Here is a 22,833-nt window from a genome sequence, read left to right on the forward strand (position 1 = left end):
CGAGCAGACAATAAAAAGAAGTTGTAACTAAATGGAAGTATGATACCTAGGCTGTTCATGGAGAGGCCAGTAGAGCAGTTGTTAGAATTGGTTTCTTGTGCCCAAAGATAACAACAAACAACATTTTATGGGCCGTTTGGTCATGTCTTGTAAAACCCATGAGAAATATAAACAAACAGGCCACCATGAAGATATATGCAACTTATACACTAACATTTATCAGAGAGGATGAAATAGAACTGGACAAAATATTCAGTAACCTCAATATAAAACACATGGAAGGTGGGGCAGCTAGGTGGCGCAGTGGATAAAGCACCAGCCTTGGATTCAGGAGGACCTGAGTTCAAATCTGGCCTCAGACACTTGACACTTACTAGCTGTGTGACCCTGGGCAAATCACTTAACCCCCATTGCCCCGCAAAAAACAAAAACACACACATGGAAGGAGGGTAAGACCTATGTTAGAAAATATAATTGGGGAGCAAGAAATTAAAGAGACCAAAGGCTTATCAACTAAACTCACTAAGTCTAAAACTGAATTCATTTCCTTTCCTAAATCCTCCCTTTTCCCAAAATTCCCTGTTCCTATTGAAGGCATCAACTCCTCCCAGCTTGTAACCATGGAATTATCCCAGACTCTCTCTCACCCCACATGTCCAATCAGTTGTCAAATCTTGCAGTTTGTATCTTCACAACATTTCTCACGTATGACCCCATTCCCTCCACTTATTACACAGCTACTACCTTATTTCAGACTCTTATCCCCTCTCTTAGATTATTACAAAAGCTTCCTAGTTGTTCTCCTTGCCTCAAGTCTATCCCTATTCTGGTTCATCCTACACACTGTTGCCAAAATAAATTTCTTTAAGTTAATATCTTAGGGGCAGCTAGGTGGTACAATGGATAGAGCACTGGCCCTGGATTGAGGAGGACCTGAGTTCAAATCTGGCCTCAGTCACTTAACAATTACTATCTGTGTGACCCTGGGCAAGTCACTTAACCCCAATTGCCTCACCAAAAAAAAAAAGTTAATCTCTGACCATGTGCTATATGCCTGTTCTATTTTGTTTGGTTATTTCATCAGTACCAATTGATTCAATGATCATCTCTATGCTAATGATTCTTAACTCTACCTATCCTAACTTTTCTCTGCACCTTCAGTCTCATATCTCCAGCTACCTATTGGACATCTCAAAATGGATGTCCTGTAGACATCTTAAAGTCAACATGTCCAAAATTGAACTCATTATCTTTTCCAAAAATACTGCCTCCCTTCTGAACTTCCCCATTACTAAAAAGGGCACCATAATCCCAGGTTCATAACTATAAGCTTGTCTCTCTTATGCCCATATTCAATTTTTTTGCCAAGGCTTTCATAAGAATTCTTGTAGACTCCCCCTTCTTTCCACTGACAGAGCAACCACCTTGGTGCAGGTCTTCATGATCCCATTACCTAGACTATTATGAGCTGGTTGGTCTCCCTGCCTCAAGTCTCTCCCCAGTCAGGCCATCTTCCACTAAGGATGTCACTAAGCTGTCAAATTGATCTTCCTAAAGGGCAGGTCTCACAATGTCATTTCCTACTTAGTGATTTCTAGTACCTTCCTATTACTTCTAACATCAAATAGAAAATCCCATGTTTGGCATTCAAAACCCTTCATACCACATTTCCAAATTCAAGTCTTTATACACTTTATACCCTTCCACATACTCTGCAATCCAGTGGCTCTGGACTCATTCCTGTTCCTTGAATATGAGCCTCCATCTCCCAACTCTGGGCATTTCCCCAGGCTGTCCTCCATGCCTGGAATACTCTTTCTCCTCATCTTCACCTGCTGCCTTCCCTGGCTTCTTTCAAGTCCTTACAAAAATTCCACCTTCTATAGGAAACCTCCCATGATCCCCCTTAATTCTAGCACCTTCTCTCTGTTGATTCTTTTTTTTTTTTTTTGGTGAGGCAATTGGGGTTAAATGACTTGCCTAGGGTCACATAGCTAATAGGTGTAAAGTGTCTGAGGCCAGATTTGAACTCAGGTCCTTCTGAATCCAGGGCCAGTGCTCTATCCACTGAGCCACCTAACTGCCCCTCTCTCTGTTGATTCTTTCCAATTTATCCTGCAGATCGCTTGTTTCTACATGTTTGTTTGCATGTTGTCTCCTCTGTTAGACTATGAACTACTTGAGTGAAGGTACTGTCTTTACTTTTCCTTGTATTCCTGGGACAGTTAATCTCTCCAGGTCTTTCCAACTCTCACCTCTTTGAAATTAATAAGGTACATTGTTGGGAAAACCAGTTGTCACATCCAAGAGTATTTGTAGATGAGCCAGGAAGGAAGACATCAAACAGATATTAAATGAATTAGATCTGCTGTGTTTTTATACTGATCTTTTGTACTAGATATAACATATCCCCTTCACACATGTTCTTATGGTGATAAAGTCAGGAAAAATGTCTGGGCCTGGCTACATATATTCCAAAGACATTCATGTTAAAGGTGACAGGATTTTTTCTTAATCACTCAAGGTTAAATACTTAAGTCCATGTCAGGTGACAATATTTTTTAAATGAAAAAGATAACAGTGAATACTTTTAGCAACACCCTCCTACCCAACAAAGTGACCAAGAATACATTAGCAATTACCAACCTACATGTCTACTTCTTCATTTCTAAAACATTTTTATGTGTTCTATGCAAGCATTAAGGGTACCCTTAAGAAAAACATGAGTGAGGAAGGCTACCAAACAGTTCTCTATAGCAGAAACCATCTTCATAGTTAAGTAACCAAATGAGAGGTGCAGAGAAGGTAAGATCACAATGATAAATTCAATCATGGCAGTAACTGCACAACACAAAGAAACACATATACCAGCCATTTGTTTACCAGTATCATGGAGGGTGTTACTTGTCCAAATTGAAGGATTCCATATCGATTGCAGTTCTATAAATGCTTCTATTTATTTACAGATGACATCTTATAAAGCCTGAGAATATTATAAAGCCTTCTTAATGAAATCCATAGTCATTCAAAAGAAATGAGCCTAACCCATTAACATAATGAATGAAATATGTATATTACCCAGATTATTAAATACAGTTGAAAAGGAAACCTATTGAGTTGGTATATTAACATTCTCCATGTATCATCAAGTCAAATCAAGTCCACAAGCATTTATTAAGTGGTTACTGTGTGCCATGCACTGTGCTAGGAATTGGAATTACAAATACATTAAAAAGAAAGACAGTTGCTTCCCTCTAGAAGCTTACATTCTAATGAGGGAAGTCGACACAGAAAACAATGCTAAAAAGGAAAGGAGGGAAGGAAAAAGTAATCCTGTAGGGGCATGGTAGAAAAATTTTCAAAGTCACGTGTTGAGCCTAGAGAAGAACGAAGGGTGGCCTGGGTATTTTCCTTAAAATGGTTCTGGGAAGGGATCAGCTAGGTGGTGCAGTGGATAAAGCACTGGCCCTGGATTCAGGAGTACCTGAGTTCAAATCCAGTCTCAGACACTTGACACTTACTAGCCGTGTGACCCTGGACAAGTCACTTAACCCCCATTGCCCCACAAAAAAGAAAAAAAAATGGTTCTGGGAGAAACCAGCCAATAAGAAAAAGGAGCCCCAGGGGCAAAGTATCCTTAAAGTGTGAGAAGTCCAAGGGAGGAGTAAACTTCCAGGATGAGGAGTCTGCTGTGACATAGTAGAGACGATCCAGGCCTATCATCCATCTCTCCATCTATCTGTCTTACTAATCTAACACAAACAATAAGCTGGGTCTAGAGTTGACTAGGAAGAAGAGAGCATCTTGGATTGTGTTTAGTAATTTGCATGGAGCTTCAGTCTTTTCAGTTCTAACTACCTCCCAATGATACCATGTGACTGAAACTTTTGAAGAATCAAAGTTGCAAGTGACCCAAAGAGTGGAAAGATGCCTGTGAGAAGAAGTTGCATCCAAGATTTCACCAAGGAAGCCAGTCCTATAGCAAGAGCAAAAGATAACCAATGGACATCCCAGGTTGCTTTTTCAGAAAGATTAAAGGAGCTGAAGGCTTCCATTTTGTTGGCTGGATCTTTCATGGAAAATAGGTAGAAAGAATGTTGTTGCTGTTGTTTGTCCTTTGTTCTCAAAGAGAATCATGATAGGAGGGGGATGTCATGACATGCACTGAATTGGATTTAAGTGGGGGAGGGCTGTACAAGGTCACTCTCTCCTCCAGAGCCATCTGGGTCCAATGGAATATATATATATATATATATATATATATATATATATATATATATATATATATATATATATATATATCAGGATGAATACAGATGGCCCTGGATGTTTAAAGCAATTAGGGTTAAGTAACTTGCCCAGGGTCACATAGCTAGTAAGTGTCTGAGATGAGATTTGAACTCAGGCCCTCTTGACTCCAGGGCCAGTGCTCTATCCACTATGCCACCTAGCTGCCCAATGGAAAGAACAACATGGGATTAGAAAGCCTGGAGGGATCATAACATTCATCAGTATGGTTATTAGCTACCTAGTGGAAATCATAAATCCATCAAAGTGGTCTACAATCCTAAATTATGCACTTGTAGAGTATTCAGGGAACACCCATAGATGCTCTATTCTTCAGATGTGCAAATTAAATGTTTTTAGAAGAGATTGCTATTAAAGGTAGATATGATTAGCAAGAAATTTAAATTAATATTATAAATGTACTCATATACACAAATATATATGTGAGGGGGCAGCTAGGTGGGGCAATAGATAAAGCACCAGCCCTGGATTCAGGAGGACCTGAGTTCAAATCCGGACTCAGACACTTGATACTTACTAGCCGTGTGATCCTGGGCAAGTCACTTAACCCTCATTGACCCACAAAACCCAAACAAACAAACAAAAAACCCCACAAATGTCTGTGTGTGTGTGTGTGTGTGTGTGTGTGTGTGTGTGTGTGTGTGTGTGTGTATATATATATATATATATATATATATATATATATATATATATATATATATATATATATATATATGAGAGAGAGAGAGACTGAGTGTCGGTGTGTTTGTGTATGGGTGTATGATATACTGCTTGTATGACCCTGCTTAGGTAATTTAACTACTCAGTGCTGTAGACAGATCTCCAAGACTTCAAGTCACAGAGAAGGTATGAACCTACATTGGCAGAGGGAGTTTTCTCACTTATACTGGTAAAATCCCAGCTCTAGTCCTTATCCATATGTGTGTGTGTGTGTGTGTGTGTGTGTACATATATATATGTGCATGTATATATATATGTGTATGTGTGTGCATACATACAAATATATGTATTTATGTGTGTGTGTGTGTGTGTGTGTGTAAAAATACTCCAGTACATGTTTGGAATACAAAAAGACTTAGTGGTACCAGTAGTTTTGTTTGTTTGCTTGTTTTTTGCCAAGAGGTCTTTTATCTAAAGGCTTTCTGGGTTTTAGTCTTCCAGTTTTCAATGTTACCTCCTACTATTTTTATCCACATTTCATTCGCAAGGGCATTCCATTACTTCATAGCAACATAATTCAAAAGAAAGAAAATACTTTCATAGAGTTACTTAAGTAATCATAGTACACTATACACTTTATAGTTTTCAAAGCACTTTCCTCTACTTGGGCTAATTTGAGCCTCACCACAGGCCTGTAAGACAGACAGGGTAGGTATTATTATCATCACCATTTTACAAAAGGGATTGATTGGTTAAATGACATGACTCTGATGACTCGTTAGAAAGAGGATTGTGATGTAAATCCAGATTTTCTGGCTTCTTGTCCTATGTTCTTTCTACAAAGAATCTCAGGCAGTTTTTATTAATTAAGTTATGATAATAATGATACCTCACTTTCATACAAGTACTCTAAGGCTTACAAAGGACTTTCAAAATAATGCCATGCTAATAAAGAGAGGCAGTAGAATCTAGAAACTCTTTATATTTATTTTCATAATTCACTTTTCTTTTCATTTGCCTTTTTTTCCTTTTTAGCAGCAATGGCTGCTTTGGCTACCTCCCTTTATTTTCTTAGTCTTCCCTTAAATGTGGTTCAAGTACACCCTGATATCAGGAGAACATGACCGAACCTTTTTTAAAATGACAAAATAACCATCCCAGGAATTGGGGGAGGTATAGTGGCTCAAGATTATAATTTTGAGGGGCAGCTAGATGGCACAGTGGATAGGGCACTGGCCCTGGAATCTGGAGGACTTGAGTTCAAATCTGGCCTCAGATACTTGACACTTACTAGCTGTGTGACCCTGGGCAAGTCACTTAACCCAGATTGCCTCACCAAAAAAGAAAAGAAAGATTATAACTTTGGATAATTGGTTTGTGAGTAATTGAGATTTGATTCTATTTTTAAGAATCAAACAGAAGGAAACAAATGATGTTTCAGAAGTCTATACAAGATCAGTTATTTTAAGTTCTTGATTAAATTGTCATTAACTTATAAAGTAAAATTCTAAAGCACCTAAAGAATTATAGAAACCATTTTCATAGTCTTGGCCATCTTTGCTTTTATGTGAACAGGATTTCATTTTCAATAGCTATTAGCATGACTCCTTTGTTTTGGGTATGTTTAAAAAAATTAAGCCTTTCAGAAATTTTAAATTGCTGTCCTTTTGGAACATAGCCTCTACCAGAATAGTGTTGATTGTTAGAATAAGTTTGTGTTCTTATCTATTTATGACATTTCCTTAAAAAGCCGTTATATTTGGTTCATCAGCTGTGCCCCATGTATTTGTAACATATGGTACACACACACCTCCCAGTATTAAAATGAAACTTCTTTCTAGTTCATTTTTTGTAAGGAATCCAACGAGGTGGCACCCTGAAAAGTAGCATGAGAATGGAATGCCTTGCTCGGGTCCTGGGATGGCATTGAAATCTTCTGAAATAGCCATTCCCTACCTCCATCCTTTTTTGCAGGATTGGGGGTAGAGTCACATCCACTTGGATCCATTTGTGAGTTTTGCTGCAGAAAGCAAATAGGAGAGTTCCCCTAAAGGTAAAACATCTCATCTTTGTACTTCAAGAAGGCCCCCAAAAGGAGACTCCTTCCCAGAGTCCAAAATGACTAAAATTCAAGCATCTCACAGCTTCCAGATCCTATATATTAAAATGATTTACTTAAGACTTAACAAGCAAAGCACAGAAAGCTTTCGCTATAAAGCTGAAGAATTAGTCTTTGGCCTCTGGACAGAAACAGGGAATGCATGTCCTTCTGCCATCATTCAATCCCACATGGCTTGGTGTCTGGCAAGAATTTGACTCCAGTGTTATTGTTGGTATTCAAACTCGACTGCCCACTGAATGGGACGTCCTGCAGGAGGGAAGAGCTGCAGGGGTCGGACACGAGCAGCCATTTTCATTATTGATAAGTGAAAAGTGGGGGCGGGAGGCTCTGTCTCAAGGGGTTCTCATCTCGGGACACTAAGCAATTGAATACAGAGATACGGACCTATAAAAAGAAATCCCAATAGAGTGCAAAGGTCCTCCTCCCCCCCTGCTCTGATCCCCTCTCTAGTTTTTTCCACAGGCAGGCATGATGAAGTGACTAAAAAGGATAAAGGAGAACAAATCATTCCTTGTAGGGCAGGCATGCATTTGGCTGTCCTCTCCATAGTTGTTGCTAATCTTCTCATTTATGTTTAGAAGTTCAATTTTATATTCCTTTCTTTTCCCCCAGACCATACACAGAGATTAGCCACAGTTTATTTAAGCAAACTAAGAAGAGAAAGACACCAAAACCCATAGTTGTCTTTTTAAAAATTCTTTCAGGGAGACTTCACTTGGTTATTTTTCTTAAAAAACGTCTTTCCCATTTCATTGAGGCAGATTTGGAAGTCAAACCAGAAACTTCAGGCTCTACTACGATGGAAAGCACTTTGTTGGGGAGAAACGTTTTGAGTCCATCCACGATCTGGTGACTGATGGATTGATTACTCTCTATATTGAAACCAAGGCAGCAGAATATATTGCCAAGATGACGATAAATCCAATTTATGAGCACATAGGATACACCACTTTAAACAGAGAGCCAGCATACAAAAAACACATGCCCGCCCTGAAAGATACACATGATTGGAAAGAGTCTCCAGGAGAGGATGGGGTGTCAGAGAAAAGGGTAAGCTACAACAAAGCCACTCTTTTTTTTCCTTTTTTCCTTTCTTTCAAGACAGACACTATTATCAGGAGAGAATTTAATTTTTCATTTCATATAGAACTTTTTGGAAAAGAATATGAGGATGAATTTTCCTTGATGTGTCTAACTGTTATGGTACTGAATTTCACATTTATAATCCTTGCTTAATTAAAAAGTTTTATTTTTTATGGGGCTACTTAAAAAAAAGGAGTTTCATGATTAGAAAAAGTCTCTTGGTGAGATGACCCCTAGAATAACTTTTGGAGATGATATCATTCTGGTCAAGAAGTACAGTTGCTGCCTATAATACCAGAAATCAAGGAGATTATAATATCTACCTGACAACATACTGCTGCATTTCCCTCAGTGTGATCTACTTTATAAATAGGTCTGTTCTTTTGCAAGATGTTACAGTTTTGTTGTGTTTTTTTTTTTAAGCACATGACTAAAGTCAGCCTGTTGGAGACTGATTCAACTATATTTAGCACCATTTGGAAATAAAGAAACCTAGTTCTTTGTAGACCATGAGCCTCCTTGGGCCTCAGTTTCCTTATCTGTAAAATCAGGGTTATGATCTAGATGGCTTTTGAGGTTCACTTTGGTTCTAGACTTAGGCTCCTAAGATTGGATTTTTTCCAATTTAAAAATATTTGAAGAAAAATTTAGAAGTCTTATGATGTGATTAGTATTTCTGTAATTCTGGTATATTTCATGCTAAGTTAATAGTTAAAAAAAAGTTTGAATCTTTCCCATTTAGATTGCTTCTACTCCCCCTACCCCATATAGTTTACTCATAGTCTTATAGTCTAAAATACTTAGTTGTTGGGTGGTCATGTATTTTTTTAATGGACTTTAGCTTAGATTACATCTTAGAACTCATATCATTGTGAATTCTTCCTTTGAAAACCATAACAGAAATGGTCATGTTGCACCAATATATGATCCAGGATCATAAGCTTGATTCAAAAGACCCAGCTATAAAATTTCAGTTCTGAGTGTTTTAAGTTATTCTGATCTTGAATGGAATTTTGTGTCTGCACTGAACCCAAAGTCATTTTAAAATATACTCTGTGGGCATTTTTAGTTATCAGGTACCATGATGTGTTGTTGTTCTTATTGAAACATATTGTTTGTTGTTCTCTTACTTTTATGGTTCCTTGGTTCCTTCCTGGGGTATGTGGTTATTTTTCTCCTGTTGAATGAAAGACCACTAATAGGACTTTTCAAAAATACTTATTTATGTGTATACATCTGACATCTGTGATAACATTTCTTGTAATTGTGCTGGTATTATATATGTCAATATCTCATAGATTCATGACTTCTCTGTATAAGTAGTCATTGAACTGATATAGATCACAACCTCACTAGCTGTGTGACCCTGGGCAAGTCTCTTATCCCTGTTGGTCTCAGTTTTCTCATCTGTAAAATGAGCTGGAGAAGAAAAAGGCAAACCACTCTAGGATCTTTACCAAGAAAACACCAAATGTGGCCACAAACAGTTGGACATGACTGAAATGAGTGGATGAGAACAAGATAGTTCAGGTTCATATGTTGGGAGGGGCAGGCACATATATCTCTAACTCGAACATTATTTCTTTATTGTTTTTTTAGTGAGGCAATTGGGATTAAGTGACTTGCCCAGGGTCACCCAGCTAGTAAGTGTTAAGTGTCTGAGGCCGGATTTGAACTCAGGTACTCCTGACTCCAGGGCTGGTGCTCTATCCACTGTGCCACCTAGCTGCCCCTGAACATTACTATTTTTAAAACTCAAAACTGATCATATCTGTCCTACCATCTACCCATTGTCGGTAGAGCTTATACTAAAGCAAGTTAGCTATTCAGTTCAATATACATATATTAAGTGCTTACTATGTGCTATGCTATGTGATCCTTGGGCAAGTCTGGAGCTCATCTGTAATAAGACAGTGTTAATATATTTCCCCTGTCTGAAAGCAGAGGACCCAGATGATTGTTTGAGGTCCTTCCCAGATCCAGAATCTATTTCTATGTTTAGCATGATGGTTAACATTGTCTATAGTCTCTTGAGTTAAAAGTGAAACAACTGCCTCGGGTCAGTATATTCAGAAAAAGGACAGATTGGATCATTTGGTCTTCATGCCTATAAGAGGTGTCAGACCAAGAGAGATGGGAAGTTTTTAAGAATGAAATTCTGAAGATGCAAAGAAATAGTTCTGATAACTGGGCAAAGAAGAGCTTAATTTTTTTTTAAACCTAGTTTAGATGCACAAATTGCTAATCAATAGACTTTTTAATTTAAAAAGGCATGTTCAGCAGATGGAAGCAAGGACAGGTAATGGAGGATTAATAAAAAGATGTGGCATGGCCCTGTAAAAAGCATATTAGAATTACTTTTGTCTAAAATGAGTTGATTCTGGTCAGAAAAACTCACCAAAAACAAAAGATTTTTAAAGCTGTATAAAGAGAAATAGGAGGAATAAAGAAGGGATGAGATCATAGTTAGTGATGGAAGTGACCTTCAAGGTCATCTAATTTTTACAGCTGAGGAAACTGTGGCCCAGAAAGGTTAAATGACTTGCCCAAAGGAACACAGTGACATAGTCAGAATTCAAACCCACGTCTTCTGACTACAAATTAAGCGTTCTTTTAAAAAAAAAAACACAACATACCATAAATGTCTCCTACTCATAAATGGGATGATGATGATGAATAACAGAGAGAAGGCAGAACTACTCAACTCTTAATTTACTGCCAATAAACAAGATACTCCATCTCTCAGCTCCGATCATTATCTCGGCCTGTCCCCATGCCTAGATCACTCTCCCTCCTCTTCAACTACTGCCTTCCCTGGGTTCCTTTAAGTTCCAACTAAAATCCCACCTTCTACAGGAAGCCCTCCCCAACCCCTCTTAATTCCAGTGCCTTTGCTCTGTTAATCATCTCCTATTTGTCCTGTATATAGCTTGCTTTGTACATATTTGTTTGCTTGTTGTCTCCCCCAATAGATTGTAAGCTACTTGAGGGCAGGGACCATTTTTTCCTCTTTTATATATTTCGCAGCACTCAGCACAGTGCTTGGAACATAGGTGGTGCTTAATAATTGTTGATTGATTGATAAGGAGAATGATGCCTGGCCTGGAAGGAACAGGACAAAAATGTCTACTACATGGTTGATACCCAGGATAAAAGGAGAGCTAATGATAGAGCATTAGCTGCCCTTAATGAGTTCTAGCCCATTGTTCCAGGTGAATCAGCAGTGTGATAATGGCAACCAGAAAAGTTTGTGCAAACTTGGGCTTCATCAAGAGACATAGCCTCTGGCACTCAGGAAATGATAACTCCAATGTGTTGTAGTCAGGCTCATGTCTACAGTACTGTATTCTGTGCTGAGCACCATACTTTGGGAAGGCTATTGACAGAGGCATCCAGAGGAGGATTTCATGTGAAGATGGGTTGAGGGACCTAGACACATTTTAGCCTAATAAAGAGAGTGGGGGAGGGAAGTTTGTGATAGCTCCTTTGGAAGGATTGGTCTTGTTCTGCAGGATCTCTTAGGGTGCAGAATTAGGAATAATGGGTAAGAGCCACAGAAGCAAATTTAGGTTTGATATGAGGAAAGACTCTCTAAGAATAGGAACTTTCCTAAAACGGAATGGGTGAGGAACTTACTACAGGTTTTCCACTATTGGTCAGATATTTTGTATAGGGCATTTTTGTTCATGTATGGACTGAACTAGATGACCGCTGAGTTCCTTTCCTACTGTGAAATTCTGCAATTCTGTATCTGAGGGCTATAGGAAGCACTTTTGTACTGCTGGTGCCCCATAGAGACCCTGCGGTGTAGGGAATAGAGGGATAGAGCACTATACTTGGAGGCAGAGTGCCTGGGTTCAAATCCCATCTCTGGTAGTACTAGCTGTGTGACTCTGGACAAGTCACTTAACTACTCTATGCCTCACAGAGCTCCTTAAGACTTTTCTTCTACACCCTAGGTAGTTATGACCTTCCTAGGTGGAGAGGGCTCCCTAAGTTGAAAGACTATATATAGATTCTTCATGTATTTCTGGTGTCCAGAAATAATTATGGGACTTTTATAAAGGAGACTTTTCTCTCTACCTCTTTCCACTAAAATTGTATTTGGCTGGCTTGATATTAATTGACAATGTAGGCCAGTCAGTGGCAGGGCCCAGAGAAGTGCTTGAGACACTGGACTGATTCCGCTCCTCTCGCTCCCCTCTGCCAATTTGACATAAGAAGGTAACAGCAAAAAGGATGAAAATACAAAGAGTATAAACATTCTCCCAAACCACTGTCAGACCTGAGTCTACTGCAACATCAGACCCCACCAGATCTTCAGACTTCTGCTTTTTCAAACTTTTTTTTTTGTTCTTTTGGGTTTGTTTTTTTGTTTTGTTTTGTTTTTTGTGGGGCAATGAGGGTTAAGTGACTTGCCCAGGGTCACACAGCTAGTAAGTGTCAAGTGTCTGAGGTCGGATTTGAACGCAGGTCCTCCTGAATCCAAGGCTGGTGCTTTATCCACTGCACCACCTAGCTGCCCCCTTTTCAAACTTTTAATGTGGTCTATCTATATCCCCTAAGTAAGTGGGCAGGGTAGGGGAGTCCTGGATATATCCAGGTGGGGGTAATACCCACTCTTCCAAATAAATGCCTTGATGAGGTTACTAGCCATAGATACAGATGTCTTGCTATCTTTTCTTTCCCCAGTACTACATCCACTTTTCTTACTTAAGTTACTTGACTTTCTTACTTAACTTCCTCAACTGCATGCCTCTTAAAACCTACTTAATTAAAAATAGAGTTCCTCATCTGTAACAGTGGCATCCAACAGGATACAGATACCATGACCTTTCTAACAACTTGAGACATTATTTCCCTGTCATAGAGGATGATATTTGTGTATAAAAATAACTATGCTTAAGTTATCTAAAATACCCTACATTAAAAAGTATGGTTTTTAAAAAGTATGATTTAATAATTCTCTCTAGGGGTCCTAATGACTAGGAGCTTCTCTCCCAACTCAGAGAGGGAAGAATGTTTGAAATTCAATTTTATTACAATAAAAATAAGAAGTCTAAATATGAAAGGGGCTTTAGAATTGGAAGGGACCTTAGAGGACATCAAGTACCACCTACTCATTTTACAGGTGAGTAAACAGAGGCACAGATTAGTAAGTAACTCTCTTGGGGTTGTCACAGCTAACAAGTACCAGAGACAGGATTTGAACACATGTCTTTCTAATTTCAAATCCAGTGTCCTCTCCACTAAGCCATGTATTAATACAACAAACACTTATCATGAGGTCAAATGCACAGGTTTGACTGTTCCATTCCCCTACTCAGATATCATAAATGGCTCCCCAGTACTCAGAAACTCTTGGAATAACCATTCAAGTCCTTCCACAAGTTTTCTCCAAACCATCTTTCCAGGCTTACCAATCACCTTTATGCACAGAATGGTCTCCCTACTCTGCTCTCCACCCCACCCCTAACATCTCTGCCCAGTGAAATCATTTTCTTTATTCAAACTAAGTTCAAATGTTACCTCCCTCATTACCCTTTCCCTAATTTCCCTCTTGCCTCAATCTTTGGCCCCATGAGTACTATAAGTTTTTCTGGCATGTCTTTACTCTGTTTGAACCTTTTCTGTGTACTTACCCTATATTAATTTGACATAATTAAATTAGGTGGTGAGTGCATAGAGTTCTGGGCCTGGAGTCAGGAAGACTCATCCTCCTGAGTTCAAATCCTGCCTCAGACACTTACTAGCTGTGTGACCCTGAGCAAGTCACTTAACCCTGTTTTCCTCAGTTTCCTCATCTGTAAAAATGATCTGGAGAAGGAATTGGCAAACTACTACAGTGTCTTTGCCAAGAAAACCTCAAATGGGGTCAAAAAGAGATGGACATGACTGAAAAATGACTCAACAACAACAACAGCATCTCTCTTCCTCCTGCCCCACTAGATTGTAAAATCCTTAAGGGCAAGGGGGTGGCTAGGTGGCACAGTGGATAAAGCAGCGGCCCTGGATTCAAGAGTACCTGAGTTCAAATCCGGCCTCAGACACTTCACACTTACTAGCTGTGTGACCCTGGGCAAGTCACTTAACCCCTATTGCCCTGCAAAAAAAAATCCTTAAGGGCAAAGCTTAATTTTTTTAGTTTTTGTATCTCCAGTGTTTAGAAACATTACATTGCCTATGGTAGGCACTAAATAATCATTTGCTGAAGTCACTCAAGAGTGGTTGTTGCTCAGTCAAGAGACCTAGTTTCAAATTCTGCTGTGAGGTAGGTTCCTAGTTCTAGGATTTATGGGTCCTAGTTTCAAGTGGCCTCTCAAAGTGGGATAATCTGTAAATGTTTGTAATGTAAGAATAAAATATATTAATAAAACTTTTTTGGAAAAGGACATGAATAGCCCACCAGTTATATGTAAACTCAATGATGCTGGGTCAGAAAAATGGGAGAGCCTGTTAAAAGAAAATAAACTATCAATTCCTCCCAGGCCTTTGAGGGGAGGGAGTCAGCTGTAGTGCAGATTTTTAAAAGGGGGAGAAAAAAAATGAGGTGATTTATATGCCCGAGACAACGTAGTATCCCTAGGGAGGTAACTCTAGTTACCTGTAACCTAAGCTCTGAACGGCTTGTTTTCTTTATTTGTTTTGCTTCACCGTAGTCCTGACCTCTATTCAGTAAAAATGTTATTCTCCGACCCTGATGTGTCTCCAGTGATTGATCACAAATAGGCACAAGGGATTACATTTCCTGGACAGTGAAAGTCCAGACAGAAGCCAGAGGTTGTCTGTGTTTTGAGGATTCATGACCGCTTGAGAGTGAAACCCAGGCATTCCCCAGTAAAAAGAAAGAGCAGGTCTGGGGGCATCAGAGAAATGGTCCTGTCCAGCTGTGGTGTTTTTGGTTGCTGTGAATAGATTGGGGTTTATGGTGGTGAAAAATCAAATCATATCTATTGTAATCCTTAAAATGGAAGCCTAGTTGTGTCAGAGCTATTAATGAAGAGTGAGCCAAATGCTCCTGGGGCCCTGACAATTTTATGCTATAGGAAATGGAGAAAGAAGAGCCTCTTATATGACTAGTTGAACCTCTTGTCAATCCAGATTTCCATCTACTGATATTACATGGCATTTTTCAGGAACTATTCAAGTCGTTTCCTCAGCTAAGCTTTAAATTTTAATTGCAAAAAAACTTAGTGAGGTTAGTCATATAATTCTAGCACCCTCCACCATTTGGTTGGGGGGAGGGGCGCGGGTTATGAGCTGCTAAACTCTCTTCTCTTTTCTCAAATGGCTTAACATTACCAGTCTAGACTGGCCCAGAGCCCAGTTTTTATGAGTTATTGCTTTTTATTTGTCTTGGAACCACATTTGAATGGCTTCTCTTTCCATGTGGTGACCATAATATGTTTACTTCAAGGCATACTGCACTAGTGCCCTAATGCAATCATTTTTTTTATGAGATTCTAACACTCATTTATGAAGCTTGATTGGGAAAGCAGCCCTCAAACCATGCTATAGGAAATATATGTGCTTCATACAACTGTAAATGGTACCCTATTCATATGAAATAATTAATTTGCATTTCAGAAAGGATTAGAGATTAACTGGGTCACAGTCAGATGCTATCTTCTTTTGGGGTTTAGCGGTCCAGCATTGAATGTTATTTCATGAGTAGGAACTGCCCACAACCTGGCAAAGATATCCAAAATGAGTTAGAACATCCTATCAAATTTTGCCAAGATAAATAATTTATAGGCTCCCCCCTGTCCCTCTATAGGCAGTCTTCTGGAAATTTAAGAATGTATACAAAAGTTGACATGTTGTTATACTAGTCATCCATACAGATAAGCCTTACTTATTAAAGGCAAGTTCCATAACATTCCAGTTTTTTTTTCCTTCAGACTTATGACTGTGACTCCCCAGAGTGTGCAAATCCCATAAAGGCTCATGAAATTTGAAATTGACAGGTAATGGGGCCCCCTTAAAAACTGCCAGCCTAAGTGGAATGCTTTTGGTGCCATGATAAAATGATGGAGGTGCTTTCCCCACCCTAGACTTTTCAGATGGCACCAGAAAGCCTAGTCTGTTCATCAGTTTAGTCTCCTGCAAGGCATTTACTTTGAAACTGTTGACTTATTTTTTGAAAAAAATACAATGTAGTGTTGCTCTGCAGTGCCTAGAAACCAACTGAATGCTGCAGTTGTTGCATAGTGGATTGGGGGCTATCCAGAGCCCTGGAGGAATAACTTATTACACCTTGCTGGGTTTTTCAGGTAACTGAAGGTTTTCTCACTTTAAACCATCAAAACTTAGTTTTTGTTTTAACCATTTTTATGGAAATCAGAATGGTAGGCAGAGCAACAGATACAGAATCAGGAAGACTGGGCTCAGATCCATTGACATTTAAGGTCCTTAACATCTCCGTTTCAGTATCCTCATCTGTAAAGTGGATATAATAATAGCATTTGCCTCACAGAATTGGGGTGAAGTTCAGATGAGATAATGTATGCAAAGCATTTTGTAAAATTTAACACAATATACATCAATTGTTATTGTTGTTGCTATTGTCATATTTAAATAACTTAACAATCCCATCAATGTATATTCTGTGGGCCACAGCCATAAACATGCCTACTCATTATGGAAGAAATACTCAGCACTCTGCATTTTTGGAATAAGTCTGTCAAGTCCATATTTATTAACTAAATTATTGGAATACTAAGACTCTGCTTAGAGAGAGAATTCCAAAGAGACCAGGATCCATTCTTTGAAAAATCTCTCTTCCCTAAGCCTTCTAGCAGGTCCAAGAAAAAAGACAAAATTCCATAATAAAGGTTAAATAGGAGGACAAAGTTTAGCTAACAATTTTGGTCCATCAAACAGAACTATAGACTTAACTTGGAGAATCTTTTCCTTAAAACCATTCAATTCCCCTTAATCATTACATCTAAGGATTCTTTTCGAGCTGGTCAAATGTGAACTCAAGAAGGACTTCTATTAATTGAATTAGTCAAAGTTCTTGCCCTTAGTCTGATTAATTTATTTCAGGAAAGAGTCCTTCCTAGGCTGATCAGACCTCTCCCTTTATAAACTAATTAGGCTTTTGAAAAGAAACATGTGAAAAAGATTTCAGAGCAGGTCATTATTTCAGAAATGATATCTGAAGAGTGCTAAGGCTTCTCATTCAGATTAGACCAAGGACTTCTGAATAAAGTACTATTCTAATGTCATTCCATAATGTGTGGCCTCAATAAGGGTGGTGGTGACACGGTATGGTTGCACGCCATACTGTGGACAAGAGATCATGTCCTTGAGCTCTGTAAATCTTCCTTAGAGGGTACACTCAGTGTGCTAGAAGCCTCCTTTTTTTTTGTATTTGTTTTTTTTGTTTTTTGTGGGGCAATGGGGGTTAAGTGACTTGCCCAGGGTCACACAGCTAGCAAGTGTCAAGTGTCTGAGGCCAGATTTGAACTCAGGTACTCCTGAATCCAGGGCCGGTGCTTTATCCACTGCGCCACCTAGCCGTCTCTAGAAGCCTCCTTCAAGGACTGTCTGGCTGCGCCAGCCTCCTTGGCTGTTCTTTGCACCTGATACAATCTCATCTCTATGCCTTTGTACACTAGCTGTCCCCCATACCAAGAAAACCCTCCTTCTTCACCAGTACATCTTAGCAAATTTTTTTCCTTTTCCTGCCCTCCTCCAGCTGTTGATGTCTCCTCTCTGGGGTCACCTTTCATCTCCTTTGTATATTATTTGTATGTACCAAGTTATTGATATGTTGCCTTTCCTATGAGAAGGTGTACTTTTTTTTTTGCAAGGCAATGAAGGTTAAGTAACTTTCCCAGGGTCACACAGCTAATAAGTGTCAAGTGTTTGAGGCCGGATTCGAACTCAGGTCCTGCTGAATCCAGGGCTGGTGCTTTATCCACTCTGCCACCTAGCTGCCCCAGAAGGTGTACTTCTTGAGGACAGAGACTGTTTTTACATTTCTTTATGTCAAGTGCTTAGCATAGCACGGTACATCATAGTTGCTTGTTAACTGAATTACTGGTTGACTGATATGGGTACTAGTATGCTTTTCAAACTTTCTGTCTGTTTATCACTCATACTTGACATTTGACCAGGCCACCTCTTTTTCTAGTCATTCATTTTCTGCAAGGCATCTTTTATGCTACTTCTTGTGTATGAATCATTGGTGACAGTGGGCCACAACCAACTTGTATGTCTACCATGCATTTCCCCACTGTCCTTTGGACACCATACAATTTTAATTCTTTGGAGACTGTGGGATTCCATGGTGTATCTATATAGTGTCAATACAAGACTAAAAAGTTGGCTTTTTCTTTCAGGAATTTTGGGATAGTTGCAAGCAGTGCAGTTTTCCAAAAGCACTCCTGTCCTCTCTCTTCCTCCCATTCAGTCTTGAGTTTGGCTCTTCTTTATCTACAATGTTCAAAATATATGCATTTAAGTATAGATCAATGGGCTGTCCATTCAACTACATGTTTGTTCTCTCTCTCTCTCTCTCTCTCTCTCTCTCTCTCTCTCTCTCTCTCTCTCTCTCTCTCTCTCTCTCTCCTCTCATCTGTTAAATTAGGCTATTGGATAGGATCCAAAGAGAATCATTTGTTATAGAAATTCTGACAAGTCTGTTACTTTTTTCATTTGTTCAAATTTTTTCTCTTTGGATGAGTTAGCCTAATTGAATCTCATGCAAAGCTTTCCCAAAACTTATTTTTCCCTGCATTACTCCTTGCTTCTTGTTATTTTGTTTCAATAATGCTTCTCAGAGCCTTTCACCATTCTTCTCCATAAGGTTTTATAAATGTTATTTTAAATTAGCTTTGCTTTTGGTTGTTTTGCTCTCCACTTGGCAACCAGACCTGTTTTCTGCTGGATGAGGTGGTCACAGTGATCTTTTGGCCTCCTTGCTGTGGTGACAAATTTCCATCAGTTAAACTTCCATAAGAAGAGATGATATTCCTTGTCAATATCTCGCCCTTCTTCCAGAGTCTAGTGAACATAAGTTATTCTTTTCTTGATTACTCAGTCACTGCAAAGAGAGTTAATTACTGGGTCTTGTAATCATAATAACTTCAGCACAGATCTCTTTGTCCCTATACTAAATGGGTCCAGAATGGTAAGATTTTTGAGTTCTTCAGTCCACTTTTTATATATTTTTTTGTTTTGCTTTTTCACTTGATGTCTGGCTGTCCACTGACATTTTCAATTGATGGCGACATATATCATAGCACCATGGTGTCAAACTCAAATAGAAACCTAAATCATTCATGGGCACATATTGACTTAGAAAATCAAAAATTAGCATTATCTATATTTTATTGTATTTTTTTTGTTAACTACTTCCAAATTACATTGTAATCTGGTTCTGGGCATACTCAGGAGTGTTGTAGGCAGCATGCAGTGGGCTTATGTTTGACACCTCTGCTGTAGTGGTTTCTTTTTCACCTTCTAATTGGCTATTTCTAATCTTCTGTGGGCTTGGAAATGAAGTTATAATGATGGATATCATTTGTATAGCACTATAAGACTTTGTGAGCACTTTATAGGAAATTATCTAAATTGATCCTATATTCATCCTGTGAGTACAAGTATGATCCCCATTTTACAGATGAATAAACTGAATTAGAACACCCCGAGCTCCACAGCCTTAACTATTGAGCTTATTAGAACTGAATATAAAATAGGTGGCTATAAGTGAGGGTCTGAGGGTCTTTCATATGTGGAAATTATATGTGTTTTAGAGCAACTTTGTGCCATCTATTTTTAGAGAAAGTGTGGAAGAGTAGAAAGATCTCATGTTGAGCTTAAGAGATGTCCACTTCTACTATTTATTAGTAATAGGACCCTGGGCAAATCACTTATTATCTATAAGCCTTAGTTTTCTCATCTGTGTTCTTGTTTAGTTATTTTAGTCCCATCTGACTCTTTGTGACCCCATTTGGGTTTTTTTTTGGCAATGATACTGGGGTGGTTTGTCATTTCCATCGCCAGTTCATTTTACAAATGAGGAGACTGAGGCAAACTGGGTTGTGATTTGTCATACAGCTAGTAAAGGTTTGAGGCTGGATTTGAACTTTAGGTCTTTCTGACCCTAGGCTTGGTGTTCTATCTACTGTACTACTTACCTACCTATTTCTTCATCTGTAAAATGGGGTTAATTATACTTCAGGATGTCTCATGGTTATTGCTATGATCAAAAGAAATATATATGTGTGTACATATGTATATGTGCTTATGTATGCATATTATGTATATGTATATATGTATATACACATACAGACACAAAAATGTCTCTCTATATATATATATATCTATCTCTATCTCTATCTATATCTATATATATGCTTTGTAAACCTTAATTTGTTGTTCAGTCATGTCCAACTCTTCATGACTCAGTGGATCAAATGTCCATGGGGATTTCTTGGCAAAGATACTGGAGTGGCTTGCCATTTCCTTCTCCAGTTTTAGTCAGGGGTTAAGTGACCTGTCTAGGGTCACACAACTAGTAAGTGTCTGAGGTCAAATTTGAACTCTGGTCTTTCACCCAGCTGCCCTTCATAAACCGTAAAGCACTACACAAATATTAGCTGTTAATAGCATTTTGGTTGCTCAAAGGTTGTTCCCCACTCCCCCCCTCCAACCTTGTTTCCTGATTCTTTTTAAAAAATTATTTATTTATTTATCTATTTATTTATTCATTCATTCATTCATTCATTTGTTTATATATTTATTTATTTTGCAGGGTGATGAAGGTTAAGTGACTTATTCAGGGTCACACAGCTAGTAAGTGTCAAGTGTCTGAGGACAGATTTGAACTCAGGTCCTCCTGAGTCCAGGGCTGGTTCTTTATCCACTGTGCCACCTAGCTGCCCCCTTGTTTCCTAATTCTTGTCTGTGACTTTAATAATGAAGTTTCCAGATAAAGAACTACTATAATAACATTTTCCACTTTAGAGGTTAATCAATACTAGGGTATCTCTGATAAAATAGGTGATTATTCCTTTTCCCATCAAGAACAAGCCCCGGGATATACTTTTCATATTTCTACATAATTTTTTAAAATCTCACATCTTCCCATTCTCTGCCTTTTCCCTAGTTCCCCTGTACATCGACCTTTGCCAAATGTCATCTATTCTCACAAGAATACTTGACCCTAATGCCTTCCCTTTCCCTGCTTTCCTTCCCTCTTTGTCTCTTTTCTCTAAGTCCCTGGAGTCACTGGTCTAGCCTCCCTTCTTGCCTTTTCCTGCAGAATCTCAATCTAGAACAAATGTGAATAGGAGTCTCCATGATCCAGCCTGCTAGGGATCATTTGTCATTTGCAATAAGAAAATAAGAGCATCCTAGAGTGTTTAAGAATGGGTTTTTCCTTTCTCAATTTCCATTCAAGATTTTTTGCTCAGTTAAAATCACCAGGGCCTCTTTCTACTTTCCATGGCTTAGTACTTTTTTTTTTCCAAAGAGGTGAAATAGAAGCGAAGAGCATCCCTATCTTACCTTGCTAATGTCCTGAATGTTGTTGGCATGAAAAGAAGAAATCCATTCTTCAAGACCTATTCCAAATGACCTCATTTTAATGAAGACTTTCCCAGTATCTCTAACTGAAAGTGATCACTCCTTCCATGTCTCTCCTATAAAACTTGGTTCTGACTTCTTTTATGGCGTGTATCCCATTGTGGAGTATGCCGCAGCTATTTGTGCACATGACTTATTTCCCCTACTAAATTATAACCTTTTTTGGGGGAAGGAAGTATATTTTAATTATATTTCTGTCCCCTAGGGTGCCTTTATACATAGCAAGTGTTGGATAGATGTATAGAATGAATATAAAATTAGAAAAATCTGCTCTTAGCTGGTTGCCACTTGGGAACAGGTCTGACAAGTTAATTCACACTGTAGTCATTAGGAAGTAAGTTTGATGGTAAAGGAAGACCTCAAGGTGACATACTCTTCCAGCTTACAGTTTCCCACAGCCAGTGTGGAACTTCAGGGGTCACCTTCTCTAAGTGTAATCAGGCCCTGGGAAAATTGCCTCCTGTAGCTCCAAATGACTGACTTGTAGGAAATCCAATTTATAACTAGACTGGTAACTATCAAATAGACTCATAGCTATATAAACTAGTTGGTACTGGATTTCTTCCTAGTAGGGAAAGCAACCTGGGAAAACAAGGTAAGAGCAAAAGTCTACTTAGTGAGTTTAAGGGGGGAAAAGCTACCTGTATAGATATCTGTCCAAAAACAAGGAGATGATCCCATGGGTTCAATTAGATACCCCTCCCTCAGTACTACAATTGAAGTTTCTCTTCAAATTTACCCTTTTTCTTTAGTTTTCCAAGCTTTGTAGTATTTGCCAGATATTATTTGGCTCAAAGCAATACATCTCTAATGATTATATTTTAAGAGGCAGAAATAGGCAGGTAGTAGAAAAAGGTTTGATCTTAGGAGCCTTCCTGACATTTCTCAAATTTGAGAGAGTTAAATATAAAGTCCTGCTTCTCAGATTTAAAAAAATCAATAGCATAAATACAAGAAGAGGGATATGTGGCTGGGTAGCAACTCATATACTGAAAAAATTGAGGTTTTAGTTCACTTCAAGTTAAGGTTATATTATGGTTGATTTTTATATTGTGCTTTAA

At 38.7% G+C, this 22,833-nt stretch overlaps 1 protein-coding gene across 1 annotated transcript in view; it reads left to right on the plus strand.

The window, feature by feature from the left end:
- CHN1 (chimerin 1) overlaps positions 1 to 22,833 on the plus strand; it is a 297,373-nt gene that overhangs the window by 151,715 nt on the left and 122,825 nt on the right. The window contains exon 6 of the mRNA XM_043994209.1: positions 7,852 to 8,140. Within this exon, the coding sequence (XP_043850144.1) occupies positions 7,852 to 8,140 (289 nt within the window). The remainder of the gene's footprint in view (positions 1 to 7,851; positions 8,141 to 22,833) is intronic.

The sequence above is a fragment of the Dromiciops gliroides genome, chromosome 3 (assembly GCF_019393635.1).
Source record: "Dromiciops gliroides isolate mDroGli1 chromosome 3, mDroGli1.pri, whole genome shotgun sequence".
Classification (NCBI taxonomy): Eukaryota; Metazoa; Chordata; class Mammalia; order Microbiotheria; family Microbiotheriidae; genus Dromiciops; species Dromiciops gliroides.